Source organism: Trachurus trachurus (genome assembly GCF_905171665.1).
Source record: "Trachurus trachurus genome assembly, chromosome: 12".
Lineage (NCBI taxonomy): Eukaryota > Metazoa > Chordata > Actinopteri > Carangiformes > Carangidae > Trachurus > Trachurus trachurus.
The window spans coordinates 13,213,025-13,237,292 of NC_139908.1; the positions used below are offsets into that span (position 1 = coordinate 13,213,025).

The 24,268-nt window shown below is 39.6% G+C and overlaps 1 protein-coding gene across 2 annotated transcripts in view; it reads left to right on the forward strand.

The window, feature by feature from the left end:
- Positions 1-24,268, forward strand: part of astn2 (astrotactin 2) — a gene marked incomplete at both ends in the record, with an annotated part of 239,834 nt that overhangs the window by 105,078 nt on the left and 110,488 nt on the right. For both annotated transcript variants that reach the window (XM_083983273.1, XM_083983274.1), the window contains 3 exons: positions 9,833-9,940; positions 12,677-12,823; positions 17,985-18,152. In XM_083983273.1, the coding sequence (XP_083839399.1) occupies positions 9,833-9,940; positions 12,677-12,823; positions 17,985-18,152 (423 nt within the window). The remainder of the gene's footprint in view (positions 1-9,832; positions 9,941-12,676; positions 12,824-17,984; positions 18,153-24,268) is intronic.

The following is a 24,268-nucleotide window of genomic DNA, read 5'->3' on the forward strand; positions in this document are numbered from 1 at the left end:
GTTTTTGTGCTCAGAGCCCGATTTCTCAAATTATTCCAATAGGCCTGGGACGATAATAAATTTTGCTGGACGATATATTGTCCCACAAATTATTGACGATAAACGATATTATTGACACATTTTTTTAGAACAAATTAACCACTAATATAATAATAATAATATTTCATAATAATGCAAGTAGACCCTTTTAAATGCGATAAACTTTTATTTCTCATTAGTATTTTTTTTTTTAACCATTGTAATTGGAATGACAAGAACATATTTATCCTAAATAAATAAAATAAATAAACAGTGCAGTGCAGCTCTTCTGTTCAATAACGTTACACACCCGAAGCTCCACTTTTCATTCAAACAAACTAATGTGACTTCCACAGATGTAAGATTTCATCAATGAGACTAGCATTTATCTCCTATTAGTATTAAACCAGCCGGTGGTAAACCTCTAAAAACCTGCTGATAAGTTTTCATAGTCGTTTTCTCCCCCAATGACGGAGGTTGACCGGCCCGTGAGCTGCTGCAGACGGCTGCAGACTGTGGGAAGCCCCGCTCCTCCTGCTCGCTGCTACCACATCAGCTCCAACAACGGCGGAGGAAATCTCCTAACAGGCGATGTGGATAAACTGACCACAGACTGGGGATCTAAACTGTGACTTTCTCGCATGAAAAAATATTAAAACTTTAAAAAGTGACGTGTTAACAGCGCTGCAGCGAGAACAGCTGTTAGCTGCGTAGCTTTAGCTCTACCGCTAGCGCTGCCGGTTGCCACGACATGCATTCTGGGAAACAAAGATCCTGGATGACTGAAAAGAGGGTTCACTCCTTTCATTCTGCAAAACAAACGGCCCAGGTGCTGAGACCGATGCACAGAGTGAAGCCTCTTGTCATCCAGCCTGGTTGGAGGAAAACAAATGTGCGCATGTACATGGCGATTTATCGAGGCCGGAAAAACTATCGAATTCATTTTCATTTATCGTGCGATTAATTGATTTATTGATTATCGTCCCAGGCCTATATTCCAACATACTGTACAGTACATCCAAATCAAACGTGGCAACAACTGTAATCATGCTCCAAATGTTAAGTCAGTTTTTCAGTTGCCAACTTTCTCGCAAATACAAACCCAACTTGAATTTGACATCTCGAATTTGCTCTCGCAACCTCTCGGATGCTGTCTCGTGCATTATAAATGGAACATTTGCATACTCTCACTTTTGCATGAATGAGGATGCCAGTCGCTATTGAATCGGAGTTGGAAATATTTAGCTTGCCAGCGTCAGAAAGCCTGACTGCTGAATGCAGCTGTGCCTTAATATGATTACCAGTTGCTGAGCCATGTGGAGGACTGGTGGTGCTGTCAGCTTAATTTACTCACAAACACATTGTCACAGATGTACGTACCCAAGGCACACATGCGGCGTGGGTATCTGCGTACAAAAGACGCAGACGCTGTTCAGCATATAAGCACACGAGCTGACGTTTAGCCGTAAGTCTATAGCAGCCGTGAGTCCGGGCAATTTGTCTTACTGAGAGTCACGGGAGTCACAAAGATCACACTGAAGCTGTGAGAGCCTTCAGCATCGCAGGCTCACATATGCATAGGAAATGAGAGTTTGGACACATGCCCGTGAAATTTTAATGAACACGTGAGCAGATGAACATGTCTCCTGTGGTGCTGTCTTTGTGTTTACGATTTCCCTCTCATGCTGTCTTGTTTTTTCACATGCACCTTGACCCTGTGAAAAGGTCTTTTCCTCTCACAGGCGTCACACCTTCACCCACCTCTATTTATTCATGTTGTTGGCATGACGGCGGCGGGTATTGTTCTGGAAACGGCTGCACTTGACCTTTCTCACCTCTGAAAGGATGAATATTGTTCGGCAGGCAGGATCGTCACAGTTAAAAAAATAATGTGTGTCCAGTGACCAGAATTCATCACCGCACATTAGGATACACATGATGTACTGTATGCATCATGAATAATAAGGCGGCTGCTTCAAAATGGGCAATGCGGATTTTAGTGCTGACAAACATCTGTCTTTGAGGAGCCGTGTGTGTCCTGGCACCCTGACTCAATGGGTGTTTTTCTGTAGCAAACCTTGCTATATATTATTTATTGTACAATTCATACACTATTAATTTCAGCTGTCTTTGCACCATACACTCTGTCACTCCTGAAGATTCACCATCCAGACAGACAGCCGGGGTATAATTCACCCATATACAATAGTTACTGTACTGTTTGGCTTCTCGTTTGTGCAGCTTATCCTGTGTATAAAAACTGTATCATGTCCAATGGTTGGTGGGCTCTGACAGCTGGAGTCAAGATTCTCACACAAGCTTGACCAGGAAATTCTACTTATACTATTCCTGCCGCATATACAAGAGCTAGTACAATGGTTCACAGACTTTCTTGTTATCCCTCTTCTCCCTGCTCTACCCACAGGTGATTAGCTGGATCATGTGCGTTCAGCCAGTCAAGAGCCTGAAGGCAGCAACTGTTGATCAGCTGAAAAGCTCTGCTTTAGCCAATGCATGAAAATAAACAGAAATCCAGGGTGCCTTGAAGAAAGAGAACCATTAATCTGGTACACACATTTTTTCCTTTTACATTAATTGGCAGTGAAAACCACCTCAGGTGTTTGTATACAGTACATACAAATGTTTTTTCCAGGATTCTGCATTTGCTTTCTCCCATTCGGATGAGCAGTGACAAATGATGGGGGTAAAAAAAAAAGAAATAATCTATACCATTATGTGCAGCCGGCTGTAATAATATGATGTCAGACTTGTCTGAGAAACACATTCTGTGAGATCTGTATTATATAGACAGACGAAACACACAGAGGATATTTTCAAACATGCCTCTGGTTATTATTTCATTGATGATGAATCTGCTGAAGAAAACATGAAAGTATTGAAGAAGAAAAATGACTCCTAATTAATTTCCCCGTTAATCTACGAATCCATACGACAACTGATGCTCCAGTCTCTGCTGTAATGAGTGCGCTATACTGTCTAGCTACAACAAGCAGAACTCTAACACTATAGCCTACAGGGACAGCACTACAGGGTGACCTGCTAGAAAAGTTAAGGTCTTGATGGATCTTATTGGATTCAGTGCCCAGGCCAACATATAGCTACAACTGACCATGGAGAGTTATTTCCATAGAAAAGGCGCCTCACTCCAAGGTCTGCATCCTGATTTACTGCCCCTAAAAAACTTTAGGTTGTATATAACCATGGCGACGATCCCTGTGCCCCCAGTTGTCATGAAAGAGTTATGTAAGGATTATTGCCTAGCCAGTCTTGGAAGTAACTTATTTTGTGAAACCAACAGCCTCCATAGGGTGGATATTGTGGTCCTAAATGGAGAAACAAGGATTTATACTCATAGAATAATAGGAAATCCATACTAATGTGAGGAGTACTGAAGGACACTGGAGTAGTTCTCACTCCCTCAGTCTCTAAAATCCACCAGATTTTCAAGTGCGAGCTCTGAGCTGTGATGTAAAGCACAGTACATCGTGGCACTAGCAGGGTGTGACGTGTCCTCCTTCTATGCAGAAGGTGATTAGCTTTTACTGTTCAGCTTGAACTCATGACCTCACCTCCCTCTTTTCCCATAACTGTTAATCGCTCTCATTAAAGGACAGATTGAAAGATTGTCTTATTCCCTCTGTTTTTTTCCTCCCCGGACCTGCTCTTCTCTCTAACTCGTGTATGAGCGTGTTTTTTTCCTTGTTTAACAGTCAACAATCACTAGTCACGCTGTCTGCCTTACTTTCTCCTTTAATCCCAAGACACCAAACCACATCAGTCCTGTTTCAGTTCATAATTTTGACATCTTATTCTCATTTTCGCCTGCAAAGCTTTTGTTTATAATAGGTCTCTTCTTTCTCCTGTTCTCTGTTCTCCTTTTATTGTTATTTATGTTTCCTCTCTAATTACTACTTCTTATTCTACTGTTAATATTAGTGGATATATAGCACTGCTAATCTTATTTATTGATTGGCTTCTAAAAGAGTGTTTAACACTCAGCACACTTTACATCAAAATATCAAAACATTGTGTTGTGCAGTCATTTCCTTTGTGTTGTATTGTTTATTAAGTTTTTCATCTTAATTTTCTTTTTTCTTTTTTTGTATTTGGATTAAAATGACATTAAAGCACAGTAGGAATTGGATCCAGTCCTTTCTGTGACTAACTGATATGCCACAGTCTATCACACTGTGCCTCCCTTTTTTGTCTGCATATGTAATTTGTATCCCGCACAACACAATGAGATGAGATATTATTTCATAGCACGAGAAATAACAAAAAAGAAACACACATGCTGCTGTTACCTTTTTAAAAACAGTGTTAATGGTGACAGCAGGTGCTGTTGCCTGATCAGAGCGAAGGAGATAATACAGGTTAGTGTCAGGGTCTGTAATGAATAATGTATTAAATAGGGGAATTATTGTATTTTTCCAAAAATATTGGTTTAAAATAATGGTGATGAACTTACAGAGTTTTATATTAATGGGAGATAAAGGGGGTTTCTTTTTTGAATAGAGAAATTGGTGTGGATGGTTGTAGAGAAAGAAGACTGACAGACAAATTATCTAATGGACTTTAAAGAGACTGTAAAAGTGAGATGGCTTTGCCCCAGTGATTGCAGTTCGTGGTACCAACATGCGGGAGTTCAGCCTCAGTGTTGTGGCTGCTGATGTTTTTATGGGACTTGGTTTAGAAGGTATTATCGCTGAGGGAGAGAAAAGAAAGATCAAGACAGAAGAAAATGGACTGAAAGCGGAGGAAATGTTGTGAAAAAAGGAAAGAACGCCATGGAATAGAAAAAGACCCAGGGCCAGATTTCTAAAGACTTTCTTACCTTGTTTCAGGTGAATTCTTGTGTGTTATTTATCAAACCTGGGCTTTTGCCTGGAAGCACAATTCACCTGTCATCCAAATCACAACACGCACGCACACACAGTGCCTGTCAACTCACCTTTTGTGTGATCCATGAAATGTTACTCTATTCTTTATGCATATGTATTTGCGGGAGGATCATGCAAACAGCTGGGGAAAAAAAAAAATATATATATATATATTGTTGACTTAATATTCCACTGGTTTTGCCGTCTTGTGTCCCACAGTTTCTGCGTCTCTAGGCAACTCATGAAGGTGGACAAATTTGCAAAGGCCGCTGTGAGAATGCTGTGATGAGAAAATGTACCTGACCAGTTTTTTTGTCCAAATGTCAGTGCCGGGCCGACACAGGTGGATGTGTCAAAAAAAAAAAAGCACAAAAATGCTGCATTAAATCAAAATAAAGAACTGCAGCTTCACAAACAGAAAAGAAAAAATAATATCCCACCTTCTTCTAATATAAAACAAAGAGGGTTGTGAGAGTTTTGACTCGGTAGTTATTAACTTGAAATTGATTTTGATGTTCACTGAGCTGCTAATGCACTGTGGCGATTGCTCTCTCTTGATAATTCATTTACATTTTTGCAGCAGTTTCTTTATATAACCAGTCGTTTTCTTTTTTCGTCTTTCCCTCTGCTTTTCATCACCTAAGAGGCTCATGTATTTATTCCAACTCCAACATTCTGCTCACTGAAAGGTTTGAGTTTATTTTAAGAATGTTTTGATCATCTGAATACTTTTCTTTGCTTTTGTATCACAACTTCAGTTAATGTTTTGCAAGATGTTTCTGTACTCCTGCTCCTGTATAACTAAAATATAACTCTGCTGTAAAGCAGCTCGAGGTGAAAGTCACAGTGTCTGGTTCTGTAATTAGCTCATGTTTCACTAAACCTAATGCAGGTTGCAAAGTGCAAATTTAATGGCAGGCTAATTTGTACCATGCTTTCATACGTGGAAGTGTGGTCAAGAGCGCCTATAGTGCCTGACCTGTGTGCATCTGCATGTTAATGTGCTTTTATTTTGGTGGGAAGCTTTTTTTTGCGCTCAGGACATTTAGAGTGAAGGACATATTTGCAAGACAAGGGCATTATGGTCAGAACACATTTCATCAAGATTTGTTTTCCCCCTCGTAGGGTTAGGGTTGAAGAACATAGTCAAAGTATGTAATTTGTGCTTTTTGCCAAAGTGAAGATTTAACACACACATCAATTTCATTACAGGGATCATACATACTGGCCTCTCTTCAACAGATACACTCTGAGGTGTCAGGTTGATCTTATCGATACCTTTCACATCCTCACAAGGCCCCACTTACAAAAATGAAGAATTATCCAGAAGGGTGACCAAGTCAGAGCCCTTATCTGTAAATCAGGACCAATCAAAAACAGACCAAACTTTTAATTGACCTTTTTAATCCTTTTATTTAAACTTTCCTTTTATGTCTTAATGCTGCTGTTTATAGTTCACATTTTAAAGCACCGTTTTGTAGAACAACACAACGCTTATTATTATTATCTTCAAAGATTATTCTATCATATCATCTGTGTTACCAACAAAACAACACATCACCTCATCCTATACTATCTACAGAAGTTTAAGTACGAGTGAATACGGAAACAGATTATCTCAGCAGCCTCCCTCTGTAAGATAAATCAGGTATTGATCTCCAGACAGAGAAAATTTAATTACTTTCACAATATGATTTGTTTGTCTTTCAAGGTCCTAATCAAATGTGAAACTGCATGAAGCATGTTGATGGTTCTTCTGAGTTTCTAATTCGATGCCACATTCAAAGTGGAGATATGCACAGCTGGAATTTTTGGATCAGACCCGAAGCATTTTTGCATTTTTACACTTCCCGAACTTGAGAACTACAAACACATTAACATATTTAGTGATTAGAGAAAAAAGAGGAGGAAAAAAAAGCAGAGAGAATGTTTGCCTTTATACATATAATGGTGAGATCACGATTGAGCTGCAGACAATAAACTCAGCGTAGCCTACATAATAACTGTATTTCAACAAAGGGTTTTTGAGTTCATTCAAATGTGACACTGGAGAGATTTTCATCCCGTTATGCTAAGACATTAATTGCTTTACCAGGTGCTGGGGGGTTTCAAGGTGCACACTGGTTTTCAAAAACAACACCTGTGCATCAGTAAAGAAACCTGTTCTTGGTGAGAGAGAGAAAATGATTTAAAAATAACACTTACTTTCTACAATCTGTACATGCTGATCTGTGAAGCTGTCAGTGTCCTTTTTTTTAATAAACATTTATTGGACTTTCTGTTTCAGACTTTTTTTCCTCAGTTCTCTCACTATGTTTCCATCCAGCAGCTCTCTGGGCATGTTCTAACACGATGCATAAATTCAGAACCAATTTTACACCACATTGCCTTGGTCTCACTCTCCAAATACTGCCAGACTTTCGCACTCCAAATCCAGCCCCTCTCTCGACCTGTTTAAGTGCACCAGACCGAAAGAATGGCTGCGACTTTCTGTGTGCACTTTCTACTTATTTATTTTTTAAACTCAAGCGTAATAGAACTTTTAATCACGTCTAGAATCTTTATGGTGCAGGGAAATTTTCATGAGATATGACATAATGTTTATGGAGTGAGTAAAATAGGGTATTTCACCTACAGCAGCACTGCTCAGCATTTGCCCAAGAGTTATCACTGTGTCCAGTGAACAAGGAAGAAAAAAATGGCACGCTATTGCTGCCAATAAACTACTTTTAATAAGGAATGAACAGATTTTAGAGTGCATAAAAACAGTGATCCTTATGTGCAGTATGTGCCTGTATTTAGTTTCCTTACTTCAAGCTGTCAAGTCTTTCCTATCTGCATTTGCTCCAGAACACAGCAGCTTGACATGCCTGCTATATTGTTGTGCCTCTTCGTTTTCTGACATATATTGTTTATTTGAAATAGTGTCTTGATCTGGCTTTTTTTTATTGTCCTCTCAGTTTTTGATTGAGCTTTCCTGCTAGGTAGTTTATACACAACAGCTTGAATGCTGTGAATGTGTCCGACTGCAGAGTGAGGTTTCTTTTTAAACCCGGTCTTTGTAACCTTGTAACTTCACCCCCTGATGTGTAGCCTACACTTTTTTGTTTTGTTTTGTTTTTTTCTGCCCAGAGCCCCATCCCTCCCTCTCAGTTATTTTATAATTATGTGTCATAAGCTCCCATGAAGTGACAGCAATCAGAAGAGTAACCATGACTCTATCACAATCACTGTGGGGGTAAAACCCTTGCAGGAGATAAGATAACATATCATATGGATCAGGGTATTGACACAACACCGGCCCCCATTGTGAGCTTTCTTTTTCCGTGTTTCCTCGTTTTGTGATTTGTAATTTGCTGTGACAGGTGAAGCATTTCTTTTCAGATGCTCCTTCATAGCCAAGAGAAAAGCATTGATTTTCTCTCTGTCCTTTATCCCTTTTCCACTTAGTGAGATTAGGAAGTATAATCACTGTGATCCTGGGGATTATACAAGCAAAACATATGTACAACCATGAGGAAATTAAACATCATTAGCATAAAGTCATTTTGTTTAGGGTGTGGCTTCGATTAAACCCTCTCATGTAACAATCTGTTTGATGAATTAGAGTAATGAAAATATTGAACATAAACTCCTGGGTGGATCTTTTATCTCAAGTTTAAATTGCTCACATATCCTTCAGTGATTTAACACTTTCCAAATACCTGATAAATATCACTTTGTGGTGGCAGCCTCTGTGAAGTTAGCAGCAATGCCTGTTTGTTGTGTGTGTCGCCACACAAACAAAGCCTCTTAACTCACAACCTTCTTCAGCTTGAACACACAGACATGCACTCATCCAAACACATTGGGGATGTGACCCATTAAGATTAGCAAAAATGAGACAACAGAGACTCGGTGATGATGGACAAATTACCACCACTGGCGAAAACAGATCAAAGGGGGAAAGGCAGGGAAGGTTGGAGAGGATAATAATGTTTTTACTTTCAAGGTAACACAAGACAAATGAGTCATTAAAGTTAGGTTCACTACTTTCCTCAACCACTGCCCTGTTCAAAGCCAAACAGGTCTTTACCTTTATACAGTCTTAATGTCTTGACAATTACATGCTAAATTATTCCTCTGAATTCATTTGTATTTCCAACATTTTGGGCCAAGGTGAAATGAGCAGAGGATTTAATTAACATCTGATAAAGTACGGCTAAAATATGCAGTGTGTTATTATTCCTGTATTTCATTCCATTATTAAGCAGACTATCGTCAGCATAGTGTTGGAAATGGATGGTGTTTGTATGTTTAATTTAACTAAAGATGAACATTTAAGTAAAGGTTCTGCAAGGGACCTAAAATTGACCTCTTGAGAAGTGGTGATTTGATTGAATGAAATTCTGTTTTAATTGTCTATATGAAGCAGCGGCGTTACTATTCACAAAAATACTGATTTACTGTTAAGATGTTAATGTTAATACCTTGTCATTCAATGGACAAATATTTTCCATTGCAAAAAATTATACTTTTATATGATTTGATTGAGGTCAATTTGCCATTGTCATTGCTTATATTTCCCTAAAAATTGAATTTATGAGCGAACATGACATAGCAACAATAAACTGATGAGGATGTTCTGCATGAACTGAATAGATTTTAAATAGAATTTGAATTGAAGTGTACTTAATCCTTTTTGTACTTTGGTGGTCCTGTAATCACAATGATTATGACAGTGCCGTGTTGAATAACTTTTCTGAACATAGTCGAGGCTCGTTAAACATTTAATAAGATATTTCTCTACTCTGTATTCTGTTTTATGAAGGTTTTCTAAGCCTCTGGATTCTTGCCAAATTGTGAAAACCATTGATTGATTGATTCTCCTTCGATCTCTTTCCACTCTTTCCCTCTTATCATCCCACTGCCAGCAACCGGAGGTGTGTTTGGTCCTCAAGGGGAATCAGGGTCAGAGCCTGAAGACGACAGCCAAATGAAGTTTTACACAGAGCAGCACAGAGGACGAAGGCGTGGCAAAGGTGAAAAGGAATGCACTTCTTTGTAAACACATCTACGGCATGCACAGCGGGGCCACAAGGAAAAGAAAGGAAATAAAATGCAGTAAACATATTGAAAAACAAATCATTTCCACCCTTACCCTCGCTGAATACGGTCGAGGAATAATGGCCTATAGCTGAGTGAAATGAGGCTAGACACTTCTGGAATTGTCAGCATAGCTGGAAGTAGGAAGGAGTCATGCATGTTCCCGGTGGGGTTTAAAGTGCTGCTCTACGGCACAACTCAGTGACACTCAAAGTAGATATATGAGCTGAGGTGAACGGCGGCTCGGTGATGAGCAAAGCTGGGTCCAATAACTTTGATGGGAAGCATGATTTTAACTCCCCTTCCCACAGTGTGATATGTGATAGTGGAGACTACATTTTTTCACTTCACTGTATGTGTGAAAATAGAGAGAATCAGTGTGTGTGTCCTTTATGATTTTTATTATCAGAGATCTTATTATTGTTATTAATGAAGTCATAGTGTCCCGTCCCTTTTACCTACTACAGGATTAGACAGTTTAAGTCACTTGACACAGTATGGTGGCACATTCCAAAATTGACCAAGTGACAGGAGTGTAAATATGAATGGAATTGAACCATTGTGGTGTTTTTGTCATTGCTGTGTGTGACTGTGATGGGATCCCTCTCTGCTTTGGTGTGTAATCACATACTCATGGTACAACTACCTTGAACTGGATTTCAAGGGGTCGCAACTCGCAACCCATAGACTTCACTGCTTGAATTAAATTTCAGTGTCCACCTGAAATGTTTCCAATTTCCTACAAGAGTTCTCGAAAAAAAAAAAAGTTGAAATGCATCCATCTATTCCTCACTCATATTTTTTCAGCTCCAGAGACCCAAAGCTGCATAAGCAGTTTGGAAAACAAACGGATAGACGGGTTCCACGGCATGGATATTGAACCTTTGTACACAGTCTTAGTGTAGGAAAATGTTTGCTGTTCAAGTAAAGAGTCAGCTCTCTAATCCTTGATTCTACAGGCCTTACTAAATTAAATTCTGAATTACATTCCCTGGGCAACAAACAAAGTAACAGTGTGTTTATCTTTTACTAGAATTTTAACTTTTGAATTATTATACACTGGCTTAAATGGCTGATTTTTCTCTAAAGATTTTAAAGTGCTTACTGTTAGGTGTATGGCTGAGGATTCCAAAGGCTTTGTCCAAACTAAACTGAGGTCACTTGGATTGTTTTAGAAAAATGCATTGTGGGTACACAAGCCAGTTGTAACTGTGTTTAAGTTCCAGCCAGGGTGAAAAGGTTGGGCCTTTTCTACAGAACTGAAAGAGAGAATTATGTAAAGAAAGATGAAGAAATTTCAACTTATACTTTTCTAACTTAGTTGGAATTTGTCTGGTGCACTTTGCTTGTTTCTTTACATTCACTCGTGCATTTGTCTAAATATCTATTGTTAGTGAGCGTGCCTCAGTGTGTGAGTGAAAGTCAAGACTATAGGTGTTTGGTTTGTGGCCATAAAGTAAGTGTTTGCCATGTCGTGAGTGTACATGCTTGTGTCTACTCAGTAGGCTTTTACAGTGATTGAGGGGCCCCTTCACAATCCCGGTGACACCACCCCAAAGGAATTAGCTGCCCTTCTATCGCTGCTGCGCACAGCTGCTGTTCTAGTTCTTTCACAAAGCAGCGACAGTGTAGACATGTGATTTGGTGCAGATGGATTCATTATCTCAGCTTTATCTCCCTGCTTTTGACCTTGAACTGCATCTATACTATTTTCAAACCTGTGTTAAGATTTCCCTGGACTCTGCTGTCGCTGGGGATATAGAGGTGTATAGGGTTAGTAGTGTTAGCATTTCCATGATTCCATGATTCCATGATTATTTCAGTTCAATCCAACCATTTGTGTATATTGTTGGCAATTCATAAAATCATGCATTGGCTGGAAAACTGAAATAACTGAAATTTGCCGTCACTTGCATACCAACACCAAGAACAGGGAAACAGAAATAGACTCCACTGTTTCTATTGACTTTTTCAGGAATGCAGCTCCCTTCCTTGAAAATATTTGCGCAATTTCTGAAGCCTGCAGACTCTGAAATATCTTCCAAGCTTTAGATAAACAAAAAAAAAAGCACAAGAAACATTTTTTTTACATTTAAAATATAGTGAGAACATTGTTTCCAAACCGGCGCCTTATCGCTCTCGCATCCTAAGCCTCCTCTCGGCATGCCGTCTTCCTCTCCCATGATAAATATCCGTAGACAGAGGTTAAGCGGCTAATTTCATTCCTTATATCCTGGCTTGGAAATGGGGAGCCCTGACAGAGCCAAAGGGCAACCAAAACAACCAATCTATATCCCTGTCAGTGGCAATACCATCATATATCACACCAACAAATGATTCTGGGCTGAGGGATTCTAAGTCATCTTTTACTTACTCCTGCCAAACTTCAACCCAGGTTAGATTCATAAATCAGCAGGACAATTAAATGTTTTTTCAAGGATTTAGCGGGGCCGTGAGGTTGTACTACCAACAAAGCATGGTGCTAAAATGAGTGATTTAGTCTCAGGTGAGGGTTACAGTACGTATCTCTGTGTCTAATAGTAAGCAGTATGCTGTCACTTTCTGTCAAGGATGTTCAAATGCAGTCATTTGTTTAAAGCCCTGATTAAAACAAAAGGTGTCTCTGTAAAACTGGCTCACCTTTACCTTTTTTTCTCTTTCTCTACCTCCAGGCCACCCACACAGCCCTCTAAATAAGGTCACCCTGACGTTGATTACCATCAGCACATGTGTCATTGCCATTGTCTATGCTACGCAGGATTCCTGCCCCCTCACTGTCAAGGTTACCCTCCATGTGCCTGAGCATTTTGTCGCGGACGGTAAGTGCAACACATTCATCAGACCTCGGCAGATATTCAACCAAGCAAATATCCAAAAAAGACAAACTTTTTACTCTCCGATCTTGTGTCTTTCTTTGCTGAACTGCTTTTTTCGCCCATTTCTTTCCACTATCTTATTTTAATTGAAACTATATGATGTGAGAAGCCCAGAAGCTCTCATGTCTCACAAACTTTTATATCCAGTTGAGGGAGATTCTTTGCAGTAAGGGGGGTTGTCATAGTCAAGAAACTCACTAAATTAATTATGCAACTTGGTGAGGTATCACTTTGATGACACAGCTGAAGACATTGTGGTAGGGTATACTGTACCTATCCCAGCTTAATTAAAAATGCTAATTACAATAATGATAAAACATTGTATTTATAGACGCCTTTTAAAGCACACAAGGACATATTACAAAACCCAGTGAAATACATAAGAAAACAAGATGTAAAATACAACATAGATTAGAATAAATGTAGTTTTTGAGAACTGACATGTTTCCATTGTCACTAGTATTGGAGTTAAACATAAGGGTCAAGTTTGAATTTGTGTGTTTTGTGGTGGAAATTAAAGGCAGGAAGAGAATCAATATTACAAATGTCTCGTGGAAGGGATGATGCAGCTAAAAGCTCTCACCCCCGTGGTAAAGTTGAGTCTAGTGTTAAAAGAGGATATAGATTTGTGGAGCATGTTTAGGCACTCTCCAATATGGTACACTTGTGATTCGCTTGTTTCCTGCCATAATTGGATACAGTCGTCCTTCAAGCAGCGTAACACAGGAATGACTGTTGTGCAGCTCCGCGTTGTTGTTGACTGGTAAAAACATATTTATTTAATTTGTATAGTTTCTGTTGTGAGGAGGAACAGCTAATGGGCCAGGGACAGCTGGGCATGCTTCCCCTATTTCTATTTACAAATGGCTTGCAGTAAAATCACTACCCCTTCAACCGTGATGTGTGGTTTTCAATTTCCAAGCTTTTCAGTGTCAATGCCCCCTCTGCACGAATGATAAAGTACAAAAGACACATATCCATCCAATAAAAAAAAAAGTAAACCATGGGGCTGGAACAAAAAAGAGCAAAAATCAGGACAATAAAGCCCACACACTGAACGCTCCCAATAGGAGAAAAAAATGATTTATTATCACCACAAACAACTGAGTGACATTTTCAGCCATCAGAGTGATGAAGAGCAGTGTGCTGAAAATGTTTGTTTTTTTTTCTTTGTTTCTGCGCTGGGAGCTTTCAGCATGCAGGCTTTAGCACATGTGTCTGCATACTGTAGATTGGAATACTAACCCCTTTTATGGTTTCACTTCACATGACATAAACGTTCTATTCAGCTATTCACTGTGACTAGTCCAAGGTTTATTTCTATTTTATTCACGCCATATAAGAAGCTGTCTGCACGGCACACGAACCAGCTATACTGCGATATCAAGGACATGGAGTAAATAAAACCTTGACTTGAACATTTATGACAAAATTTAGTAGATAATAGTTTTTTTCTTGTCCATTCACATCCTGACATAGGGGCAGTAAACAAATGTATTCTCAAAATAAATGCAAATCAGGTTGGATAAATCAAGCATATAGGCATGAACGCACATGGAACTGCTTGGAGAGTTGTACCGTCTGAATCTGTTTTAAATTCCTTTCTGACTATGGGACAGTGTTAAATTGGGCGCATGCATTGGCACTATACTGCAATTTAAAGCGCACAGAGAGGAGAGAGAGGGAAAGTGGTAAATGTGAAGTCAAGTAAGTCAAGTCTGGACCTACTAGTAGTGGGTTGAATAGAAGGGTGTAATGTTAATTTTCCACATAAGAGCTATACCCAAACCAATAAAATTACACTTTACATCAGCATCACTTGGATGAATTAGTCTCTCATACCACAATAACATCAATACACAGAGTGTATTGACTCCAATGGAAAGTTTGCTCTGTCCATAACACACAAGTACATAAAAGCTGTATCTGCTAATTAGCATGCTAAGAAATTCAAATGAATTTGTGTAGAATGATTATTGATTGGTATTATGGTGACCTCCTGACCTCCACTCTAACCTGACTAATGAGGCAAAGTTTCCACTTACGCACAATGACTATGTTTAAAAGTGTGGGTATGCCTCAAGCTGCCCTTTGACCCAAGCTCTTTACACACAGGACTTCAAAAACCAGTAGTTGGAATTTAATGAATTTATGAGCACTAGAGAATTTATGTTTATGTTAATTTTGATGACCCAGTAGCCCTCAAGCCAAACTCCACAGCTCTTACAATAGAAAGTTCATCTGTATGTTTTTCTTTTGAGAATTGAACATGAAAGGTGTATGCAGAGGAAGCTATAATCAGACCTTTAGACTCTGGAAACTCTGGACCAGACGTGTGCTGGAATGGGACTCAGAAAAGTGGACACCTGAGGCAGAGCAGATGCGATAAAAGGTGGCTTAACACAGTAGTCTGGCAGGCGTACAGTCGGCAGCAGGCAGGCAGTCAGAGCAAACAAACAAAACAAATCCAATAGATAAACAAACAGAACAAATCCAAACTGGCAAGCCCCATACAGTATAAGTTGGGTCAGGACAGTAACGGGGAGGCAATAACAACTACTAGAACGCTATGGCTACAAGGCATGAGCCGCTCCCTATGAGCCGGCCTCGATATAGTGGAAATATAATGAGTGACAGGAGGTTGGTGAGCAGACAGGCGATGAGGTCAGGAATCTGTATGAGCAGAAAACTCAACGGGAGTGACTGGTAGACAGACGTGGCAGGGGATGGTAAACAAAAACTCGACACGCAGAAGCTAATGCAGCAGGAAGAACTCGGTCGCAGTGGACTGACATTGTCCTAATGTCATGATAAATCAAAACGTTAATGTACTGTATCTCTGAGAGGTCAGTGAGGTTAATATGCTGGTGGTGAAGTAGGTCTGTAGTTTTTTTTGTTTTGTTTTGTTTTATTAATTCTTAGGAGGTTTATATTTTAGTGTTTCAAATCATTGCTTTTCCACAGATGTGCCAATAATATCAAGTCATGGAAGGAAAATGTTGTCACCTAAGAGAGAAAACAGACACATGAAGGAAGCAAATGACAAATGACAATGAAATAACAGTCCAGGCTCTAATAAGTAATTGGCAATGGCAAATGCATAATTGATAAAGATATAATAAGAAAGTTGAATAGATAAGAAAAAAATGTGCATTAGACCACTGAACATCTTCTCAAAATAAAAGCATATATACAGTAGTGTATGATAACGTGTCAAAGAAGGTGTCACAGACACAGACACAGATGTGCATTGTTTTGTTTTGTTTTTGTTTTTTTTATGCTTTTTAATTCCACCTCCGTTCCCAAAACAGTTGAAAGGGGAATTAATCTAACAAAATAGTCCTCTACACTCAATTCACAATATGCACAGCAAAATTGCCGGCAATCAGCAATGTTCCGATGCACCACTCAAGAGGGGTTTCTTTACAGGTCTCAGAGAAACCAACCCATAATCTAACAATTGCCTCCTCACTGTGAGAGCTGAAGCCATTAGATTTCTCCACTCTCTCAGCAAATGAGGGCTGCTGCCAGTTCTGTTCACTAAACTGCTGTGCTGCAGGAAATAGCCTTGTTATGCTCTCTTTTTTTGTCAGCCTGACCTGGGAGATGCTTTTAGGGATCCTTTTCTGGAGAATTATGTATAACTCAGCCTTTTGGCATTTTGTTGAAAACTGAATCTTTAATTTAAAACATGGCAGCTGCCACTCTTCCTTAAAAAAAAGGGAGAATCTCTCATTGTTCATTGATTATTTTTAATGGAAAATATGGATTCATACATTTTATTTGAGTATAACTCTTTGATTCAGTGGTAAGTAAAATGCTTATTGACCCAACTCGGCAAGGTGTTTCATAGCATGTTTCAATGAAACAAACTTGTGTTGTCGACCTGATGTTAAGACCAGTTGTGTTTGACTATGAGAGATGTGCCCCAGCTGGAACTTCCAGCCCATGCTATAGGTGGAGCAGAATAACGACTACAAGCAGCGCGGTATTAACTCGAGGGCCAGACAACATGCCAGCTTTTGGTCTATACAGTCTGGCTGAACAGCTCCAACCAGAAATGGAACTTTCAACACATGAGTGTTTTTTTGTAAGGTTTTGTGTGGGTCAGACTATCCTGGTGTGACATTTTCCCGTCAAGTGAAAAGAAGCAGCTGGTGGTGGTTTATGTGTGTAGGAGGAAGCGAATGATAGCGTATTCTATTAGGAGTGTAGAACACCTAGAACGTTTTACAGGAGAGAAAAAAGCAAAACAGAATAGATGAGGCTTGAGATATTGCTTTTCTGTTGCACAATGTAAGAGCAAAGCGTTCTTTGTGGGAAATTTCTCTCTGAGTTGTGCCTTTTACTGCGGGGCTGCAGCCCTGTAATTTTTCCTGTGAGTCAGATTTGATTGCTGGCTACCGTCTAAGCTTTTGCATCTGTACAAATCCTCTCTTCAGAAAACCAGCCTGGAGACCACCGTAGCAGGGTTTCTCATCATGAAACAAAGGAACGGGGCCGATCTTTTTTTTTTTAACTGTGCAGTCGCCGTCGATATGCGTTAACCTATAGTTTTTGAAATGCATTCTGAATTCACTTTGACGCTGAAATGTGTGCTCTGCAAATTTACCTTCCAAGACCCAGCAGCGTACACACAAACCTTAGCTGTGTAAGAATCTCTGTGTTCACCAGAGAGCCGAGGAACAATCTCCTCACAGCTCCCATTGGAACCAAAAGTCATTGGCATCAATTAGGGATAATCTTGTTCAGTGATCAGAGTTTAACGATTGGTCTGGGAGCAGTAAGAAAGAAAGGTAAATCAGCGTCAATGAGCATAGCATTTACCGATTGACTCGTGAAACCCTTTTAGCCCCTCTACTGCAATTACCAAGGAAATCCCATCAATACACACATTATAGGTCTTAATTTTCTCATTTAAATTCAGCCTGGTCAGGATGGGAATTAAAATTACAGTGAAAACAAAGGAATTAGCTACTTTGTAATTGACTTAGCAATAGAACCAGGAAGAAAGCTCTTAAAAGAAGCAAACAATCGACCCCCTGTGTACCTTTTTGATTGATTTATTTATTTAATAATTTTATCTTATCCTTTCTTTTCTCAGGAAGTAGTTTTGTAGTGAGCATGGGGAGCTTCCTGGATGTCTCCAATTGGCTAAACCCAGCCAAGCTGACCCTCTACTATCAGACCAATTCGTCCACACAGTGGGTGCGGGACTACTGTGGCCAGAGGACGACTGAGCCCTGTGAGCAGATTTGTGACCAGGAAACAGGTTAGTGCATAAACAGTGCCCACAGACACACACGTGCACATGCTGGGGGCTATTTGTTCATCCACTTCACACATTTATTTATTTTTTATTGCTGAGTAGGTATTTCCCTTAATTTGTCTATTAATTGGTAAACAAATCATCAGCAGAAAATGGAACATGTGTAACTTAGGGGTCATTATATTAATGTCTCAAAGTCACACCCTCCCAACTTAAGTAGTTATTATTAAATATTCAGATACAGCACATAAAATAGTTGCAGCTTTCGGAGCATTTTACTACACTGTACAGGATGAAATTAACCACATGAATGAATCTATTTTATATTCTCCTTCCTAATGGGTGCCATCCTAGTTATGTAATGCACACTAATCCAACACTAGCTTCCTTTTGCTGCCTCCTCCCTCTAACAGGAGTAAATGGGTATAAAATGGGTGCAGGAGGCAGCCCCGTAAAACCAATAAAATGATGGTATTTATGAGTGATTGGCTGTCAGGAGCCCACCCAAAGGAGGCTGTGTGTTTGGACTGTATTCAGCGTGTATTTGTGCTGACATTAAAAGTGTATCAACAAAGGCTGAGACTGCAGCGTGATATTTATCTCCCCTCCATTGGCGTGACGCCCTCGTGTATTTTTCGTGGCCAACTAGATAGAGTCTAAGCTCATTAGAATGGATTACATCTGTAATGTATGTGAAATGTATGTCACCCCGGTCAAGGGCATATTGAGGGCTGATGCATAATGTATTAGAGGTCCAGACATTCAACTCAGTCAGTGCACATGAAGATGCCAATGATGGACTTGATGCACATGTTTGTTTATTCTGAACATGTGCGTAACCGGTGTATTTGCCAGCTCTGGCCACTGCGCATTCCTGCATTGTGAGATCAGTAATAGTTGTAATTTCATTTGGGAATCATTTTCTCATTCAGATGCCAGCGCATTCAGCATTCTCATGTTATTAGTACCTGTGTTTCCCCCTGTCTCTTTGTCTCTCTCCATTTATTTCCCTTTTCATCTGTCCTTTACAGCAGCAAGATTATTTGATCAGTAAGTATGTTGTGTCTCCTCAGGGCAACCACATCAATCTGGCAACAAAATTAGAGGTGTTATACAAAAGAGCTTCTGTTTCCATCACTGTCCTCTAGCATGCTTTATAATACCCTTACAATAGAGCCCAACAATGATATACACACATACACACACATAGCTTCTTGAAGGCAGCACACCTGAGACAAACTCTTTCATCCAGGCACATTTATTGCAATTCCAACAATAGGTGGAACCACTGGTTGTGAAATGTTAAAGGGTAAATCACACGGGGAAGAAAAGTACAGCTGCGCTGCTCTCTATGCATTCAGACTTTTGAGCACCATGGCCACAACAATAGGCAATGTTAAAATGGGTATTTTACCTTCTGACAGGTGGCATGAAATCACCTCCTTGACATGGATGCACTCTCACAAAGAAAATAAAAGGTGCGAAAACTGTGGACTGGTGGTGTTTCAATGCAACGAGCAAAATGGAAGTGTTTGACAGCTGAAAACTTCTCAAAAAACTCTCTACTGAATAGCCATTGTATTGCTTTTTTTTTTGCTTTTTTTTTTTTTTTTTTTACTTACGAGGGAGTTTAGGAGGTGGGATGTTTGGAAAATATTCAAAATGGCATGATCAAAGAAATGTTTGGTTTTTACAAACCTAAAACTCATATTAGTTGTTGGAAATGGACATGGTGCATTTTTGCAGTTTCAAAAGAGTAAAAGCTTTCACAATGCTACAGTAGATGGCACAACCTTAAAAAAAGGCCTCATAATAAAGCAGGTGTCAAGAGTGCATAAAAATGTTGCAGCAATACAAATATAGCCTACCCCACCCACCTGGGTGCCTGGTACTGGGTACAGATTATTTTGCAGCATTCTAATAAAAGCTGGCCTCAGACATGGTGACATGTCCTAGTGCTGTCTGTAGGTTTTTGGATGGAGATTTTAAATTTAAGTTACACTGCTGTACAAAAGGAAAATACATGTCAGGGGAATACAGAGGTTGTACTACAGCTTTTTGTTCAAACAAGTGAATGGGCAAAATGGCATCTAAGTGTGTGAACACTGTGCATTGCTGTCTTACATTGTCTTTTTCCAGCGCTACCGCTGGGGCTTTCAAAGCCTTTTAGCAGTGACATTAACAACTTATTTCTACTGCCATTATAAGACATTCAGACGTACTGTATTCCACACATTTGCACATATTATACCCAACAGATACACATTTAGACATTAAAACTGTTGCCGCATCATTTTTCATGATCAACACTTCAGACACACTTTCACTGACAAGTTTCTTTAAGGTCTATAATAACAAGTGGGTAGCAGCATTTCAGTAGCATCTCTATCATGTGCCTCCATCCTTCTTCAATGTCACACTGGTTGACTGCCACTGTTGACTACCACTATATCACTACATCGCTGTGCCTGGATAATCAATCTTCACTGCTTTCACCTTCACTCCTTGACTCATCTGCTGGAAAGGAGGTCAGTGTATTGGCATGAGTCAACTGTTCCTATTACTGGATAACTACTTAGGATTTAGCTGCCTATCTTTGTAATCTTTGTTAGAGCTGATATTGCATTAACAGTGAGATATATACACGGTGCTCGTCAGAAATGAATAATACATACCTTTAAATGGACTGATGAATAAATAGCATATAGAGGATGAATAAATAGCATATAGAGGATGGTTGTAATTCAAATTATTTTAGCAAGTGATGTTGCCAATGATAACATGGTGACTCAAGTTATCACTTTATTATTATGAGTTACATTATTAGTCAATCCATCCTATCTCATATAGTTATATACCCTACTAAGGAGGAATAGATTGCTGCAAGCACTTTTCCGTCTATCATCATAACTAACCTCATAAAGACCTGTGAACCTCTACCGCTGTCTTTGTTTTCCCCATTTGAAATGATGTCTCCCTGGCTCCTCCGGCCTCACCTAATTGGAACTGAAACTGCTGAGGTGTAAACGTATACCCCTGCTTTATTCAATGCATACTGTACTTGCATGTACCCACCCATACAATCTGCTTTGTGGGAGAACAAAAAAAAACGTATCTCGAATCTGCCCAAGGTCTTTGGGCAGAATGGCTTCTCCCCGATGAAAGCGAAAAAATACATCAGGACAACAATAAGTTGTTTCTGTGCTCATACCATGATCCTTGAAATGTGAAAATCACTCATGCAGCCACAGTGGGATTCTAGAAATCATTATAATGAAACATCATTTATAACATGAGGTTGGTAATACAGGAGGAGCAGAGAGGAGAAATGGTTTGCGGTCTCATGTGATTGCCACTTGAACTGTTTTACATTTTTGGCTCCTAATTTAGAACAGACGGGTGGTAAAAGAGAGCACAAACGGAAGATAGGTGGAGAATGAGGACACAATGGTGACATAATGGTGACAAATTTGATTGGCAATCTAATATTGGTGTTTATACAGCATGGCAGTATCCCCCTGTGCAGTATCGGGTTGTGAGCCTGTGTAGACACCTGGGTACGATGTAACAGGAAAGGAGCACTTAGAAAATGACTGTCATCAAATGGTCATTTCCAATCACAGGTGATTGCCTCTAAATTAGGCCAACAGCATGTTTTAATCAGTCAACCATAACTTTTGCCATCACTAAATTCAACCCACAATATCTGCACACAGACATACATGAAAAGTCTTGAAAACAATCAATTTGTATTTGCAATCTTCCTAAAAACAGTGCAAAAAAACAAAATAGACTGATTTATTAAAGCAGCATAATGTGATGAGAATAACACAGAGCAGTTATTTAAGATCAGCAAGAATTGATTAAATGTTTTGTCTCCTACGAATTCTCACCAATGAAGTAATGAATGGAGGACACACGAATCGCCAGAAAAATTTCTCTTGCGATTGGAGCCATTAAATTGGCTCCAAAGGTATTAAAAAATAGAAATATGTAAAAACACACATAAAAGAAAATATGGCTCACAGAAATAAATAAATCAATGAGCCACTGCATCTGCAACTGGTCCAAAATAGTAACATAACAGATGGATGGCACTGGTGTGGATGATATCTTCCTGGAATAATAGCAGCCAAATACACACGGTAAAAGCAAAGCGAGCTCCGTTGCCATAGTGCATTAGCAGCTCCAAGAAGTTCACATTTAATGACCACACAATACTAACTCCCTGTTCCCCTCCTTGTGTGCTGTTTTTACTGCCAGCTTTATCTTTTTAAGAGGCTGTTTTTTTTTTATTAACTAATCCAGAATGACTCCTACTTTTTTTCTTATTGTCTGTTATCACTGAGTTTTCCAAAGAACAGCTACAGTCACTTCAGCTGCTCCCTTCCCAACCCAACCCATAATGCCTCTAACCAGATTTTAAGGGCCATCTAAAAAGCCACACTAAACTGATGCTTGCAAGTTGTGTGACGGTTAGTTAATCCATAGTGTAATTAATTAACCAAACATATCTCTTCCTGTTAATTGCTTAATCCAGCCTCAATAGCATTTGCATAAAGGAAAGCGCTGCACTCCACTGATTACTAGTAAGGTGTCTCTCAGATTGAGGGCAAACTGAGCTTTCAGGCTGGTGCATCGCTTCTGAAACAAGGTGGAAAAGACGTGTTCCTCTGCAGCCTCCAGGGCTACGCCCATATGACCACACAGTGCATGCACCTTCTCCTCACAGTGCTTTTCCACCACATATCTAAATCAATGATATACACTAATGTGCTGTTACAGTTTTCAGCCTGCTTTGTACCCTTGCCAGTCTTTGTATTGAGGATTGCACATTAAAGAAAGTTGACCTTTTGATGGTACTGCAACATCACAGGAACAAAGATGAGACGAGGAATAGCCTACCAGGAGGGGACTAAGGTTTTGCTTTCTGCTTGTGATCAAAGCTAAAACAGAAACTTCCACTTCAGTGACTTCCTGTGTCCATTTTCTCCTTCCCAACATGACTATCTGCCAAAGAGTTTGTGGCTCCAGCTGTTATTATCAATGCCCACTATCTATCATTCAGCAGTCATTTTCCGTGGTCAACATGTAAATCAAAGCAAAACATAAGATCTCTGCACTTGTTGAAATAACATGCACTTATCGCTGATGGACAGCATAATAATGATACTGATTTAAAACAGAAAAAAGAATAAAAGATTAGAGATGACCAGACAGTGAAAATCCACAATGCATGTGCAATTGAAGGTAGATTCATCCCTTTAATGTGTGTTTCCAGTCTTTGCTGTATAGGTTCACCTTTGACCTATAAGTAAAGACTTCTACATATTGCTACAACCCTTTAGGGAAAGCTTGGGCCATGGGGGATAAGTTAATTTACATTCATGGTGATGCTGAAGTAAGCTTTAATTACACTGGTACACGCTTCTCTTAATGTTGAAATAGTTAAGAATATAATTGGGATCTGTTCATGAGATAATTTAGGGTATCATCATCATATTATAATACGCTGTGCAATGTGGGAGACACAGCATTAGTGTCTTATTGTGCTGGACAGAGCATTTTGATTTATGTCAACACCTAGTAACATGCTCAAATGTGAATAGTTATTTGGGGCATCAGGGGATTAGAAAACATGACAGAATACAAGTGTGGCATTCAGGTCTGTCACTGAAAACACTCAATCCTGCTTTATTAGCAGTTCATTCAGCAAAGGCACAGTAGTAATTTAGGTAATGATCTGCTCTCTTCTGTTTGGTGTGCATGATGAAATCCAAAAAGGGAGTGCTGGCCCTGTCCCATCAGATGTTTCCTCTTGATCCAAACACAAGCTAAGTATAACCTCTGTCAGCAGCAGCCACAGTCCTGTCAGTGGTACTCCTGGATTCAGCTAGCTCCCATCTCCCCTCTCCAATTAATCAGAGGCACACTCATTGCATTCTCACCAGCAAATCAGAGTTTTCTATGTAAATTGTTCGCCATGCATATGTAAGAAAAGAAATCTCAAGTTGGGGCACCGTTGTTAGCCTAACCGCTAACAGACTACTAATGAAAATGTCACCTCCAGCCCTTGGCATACTGAAAAAGAGGAATGAAGAGAGAGGGAGAGGGAGAGA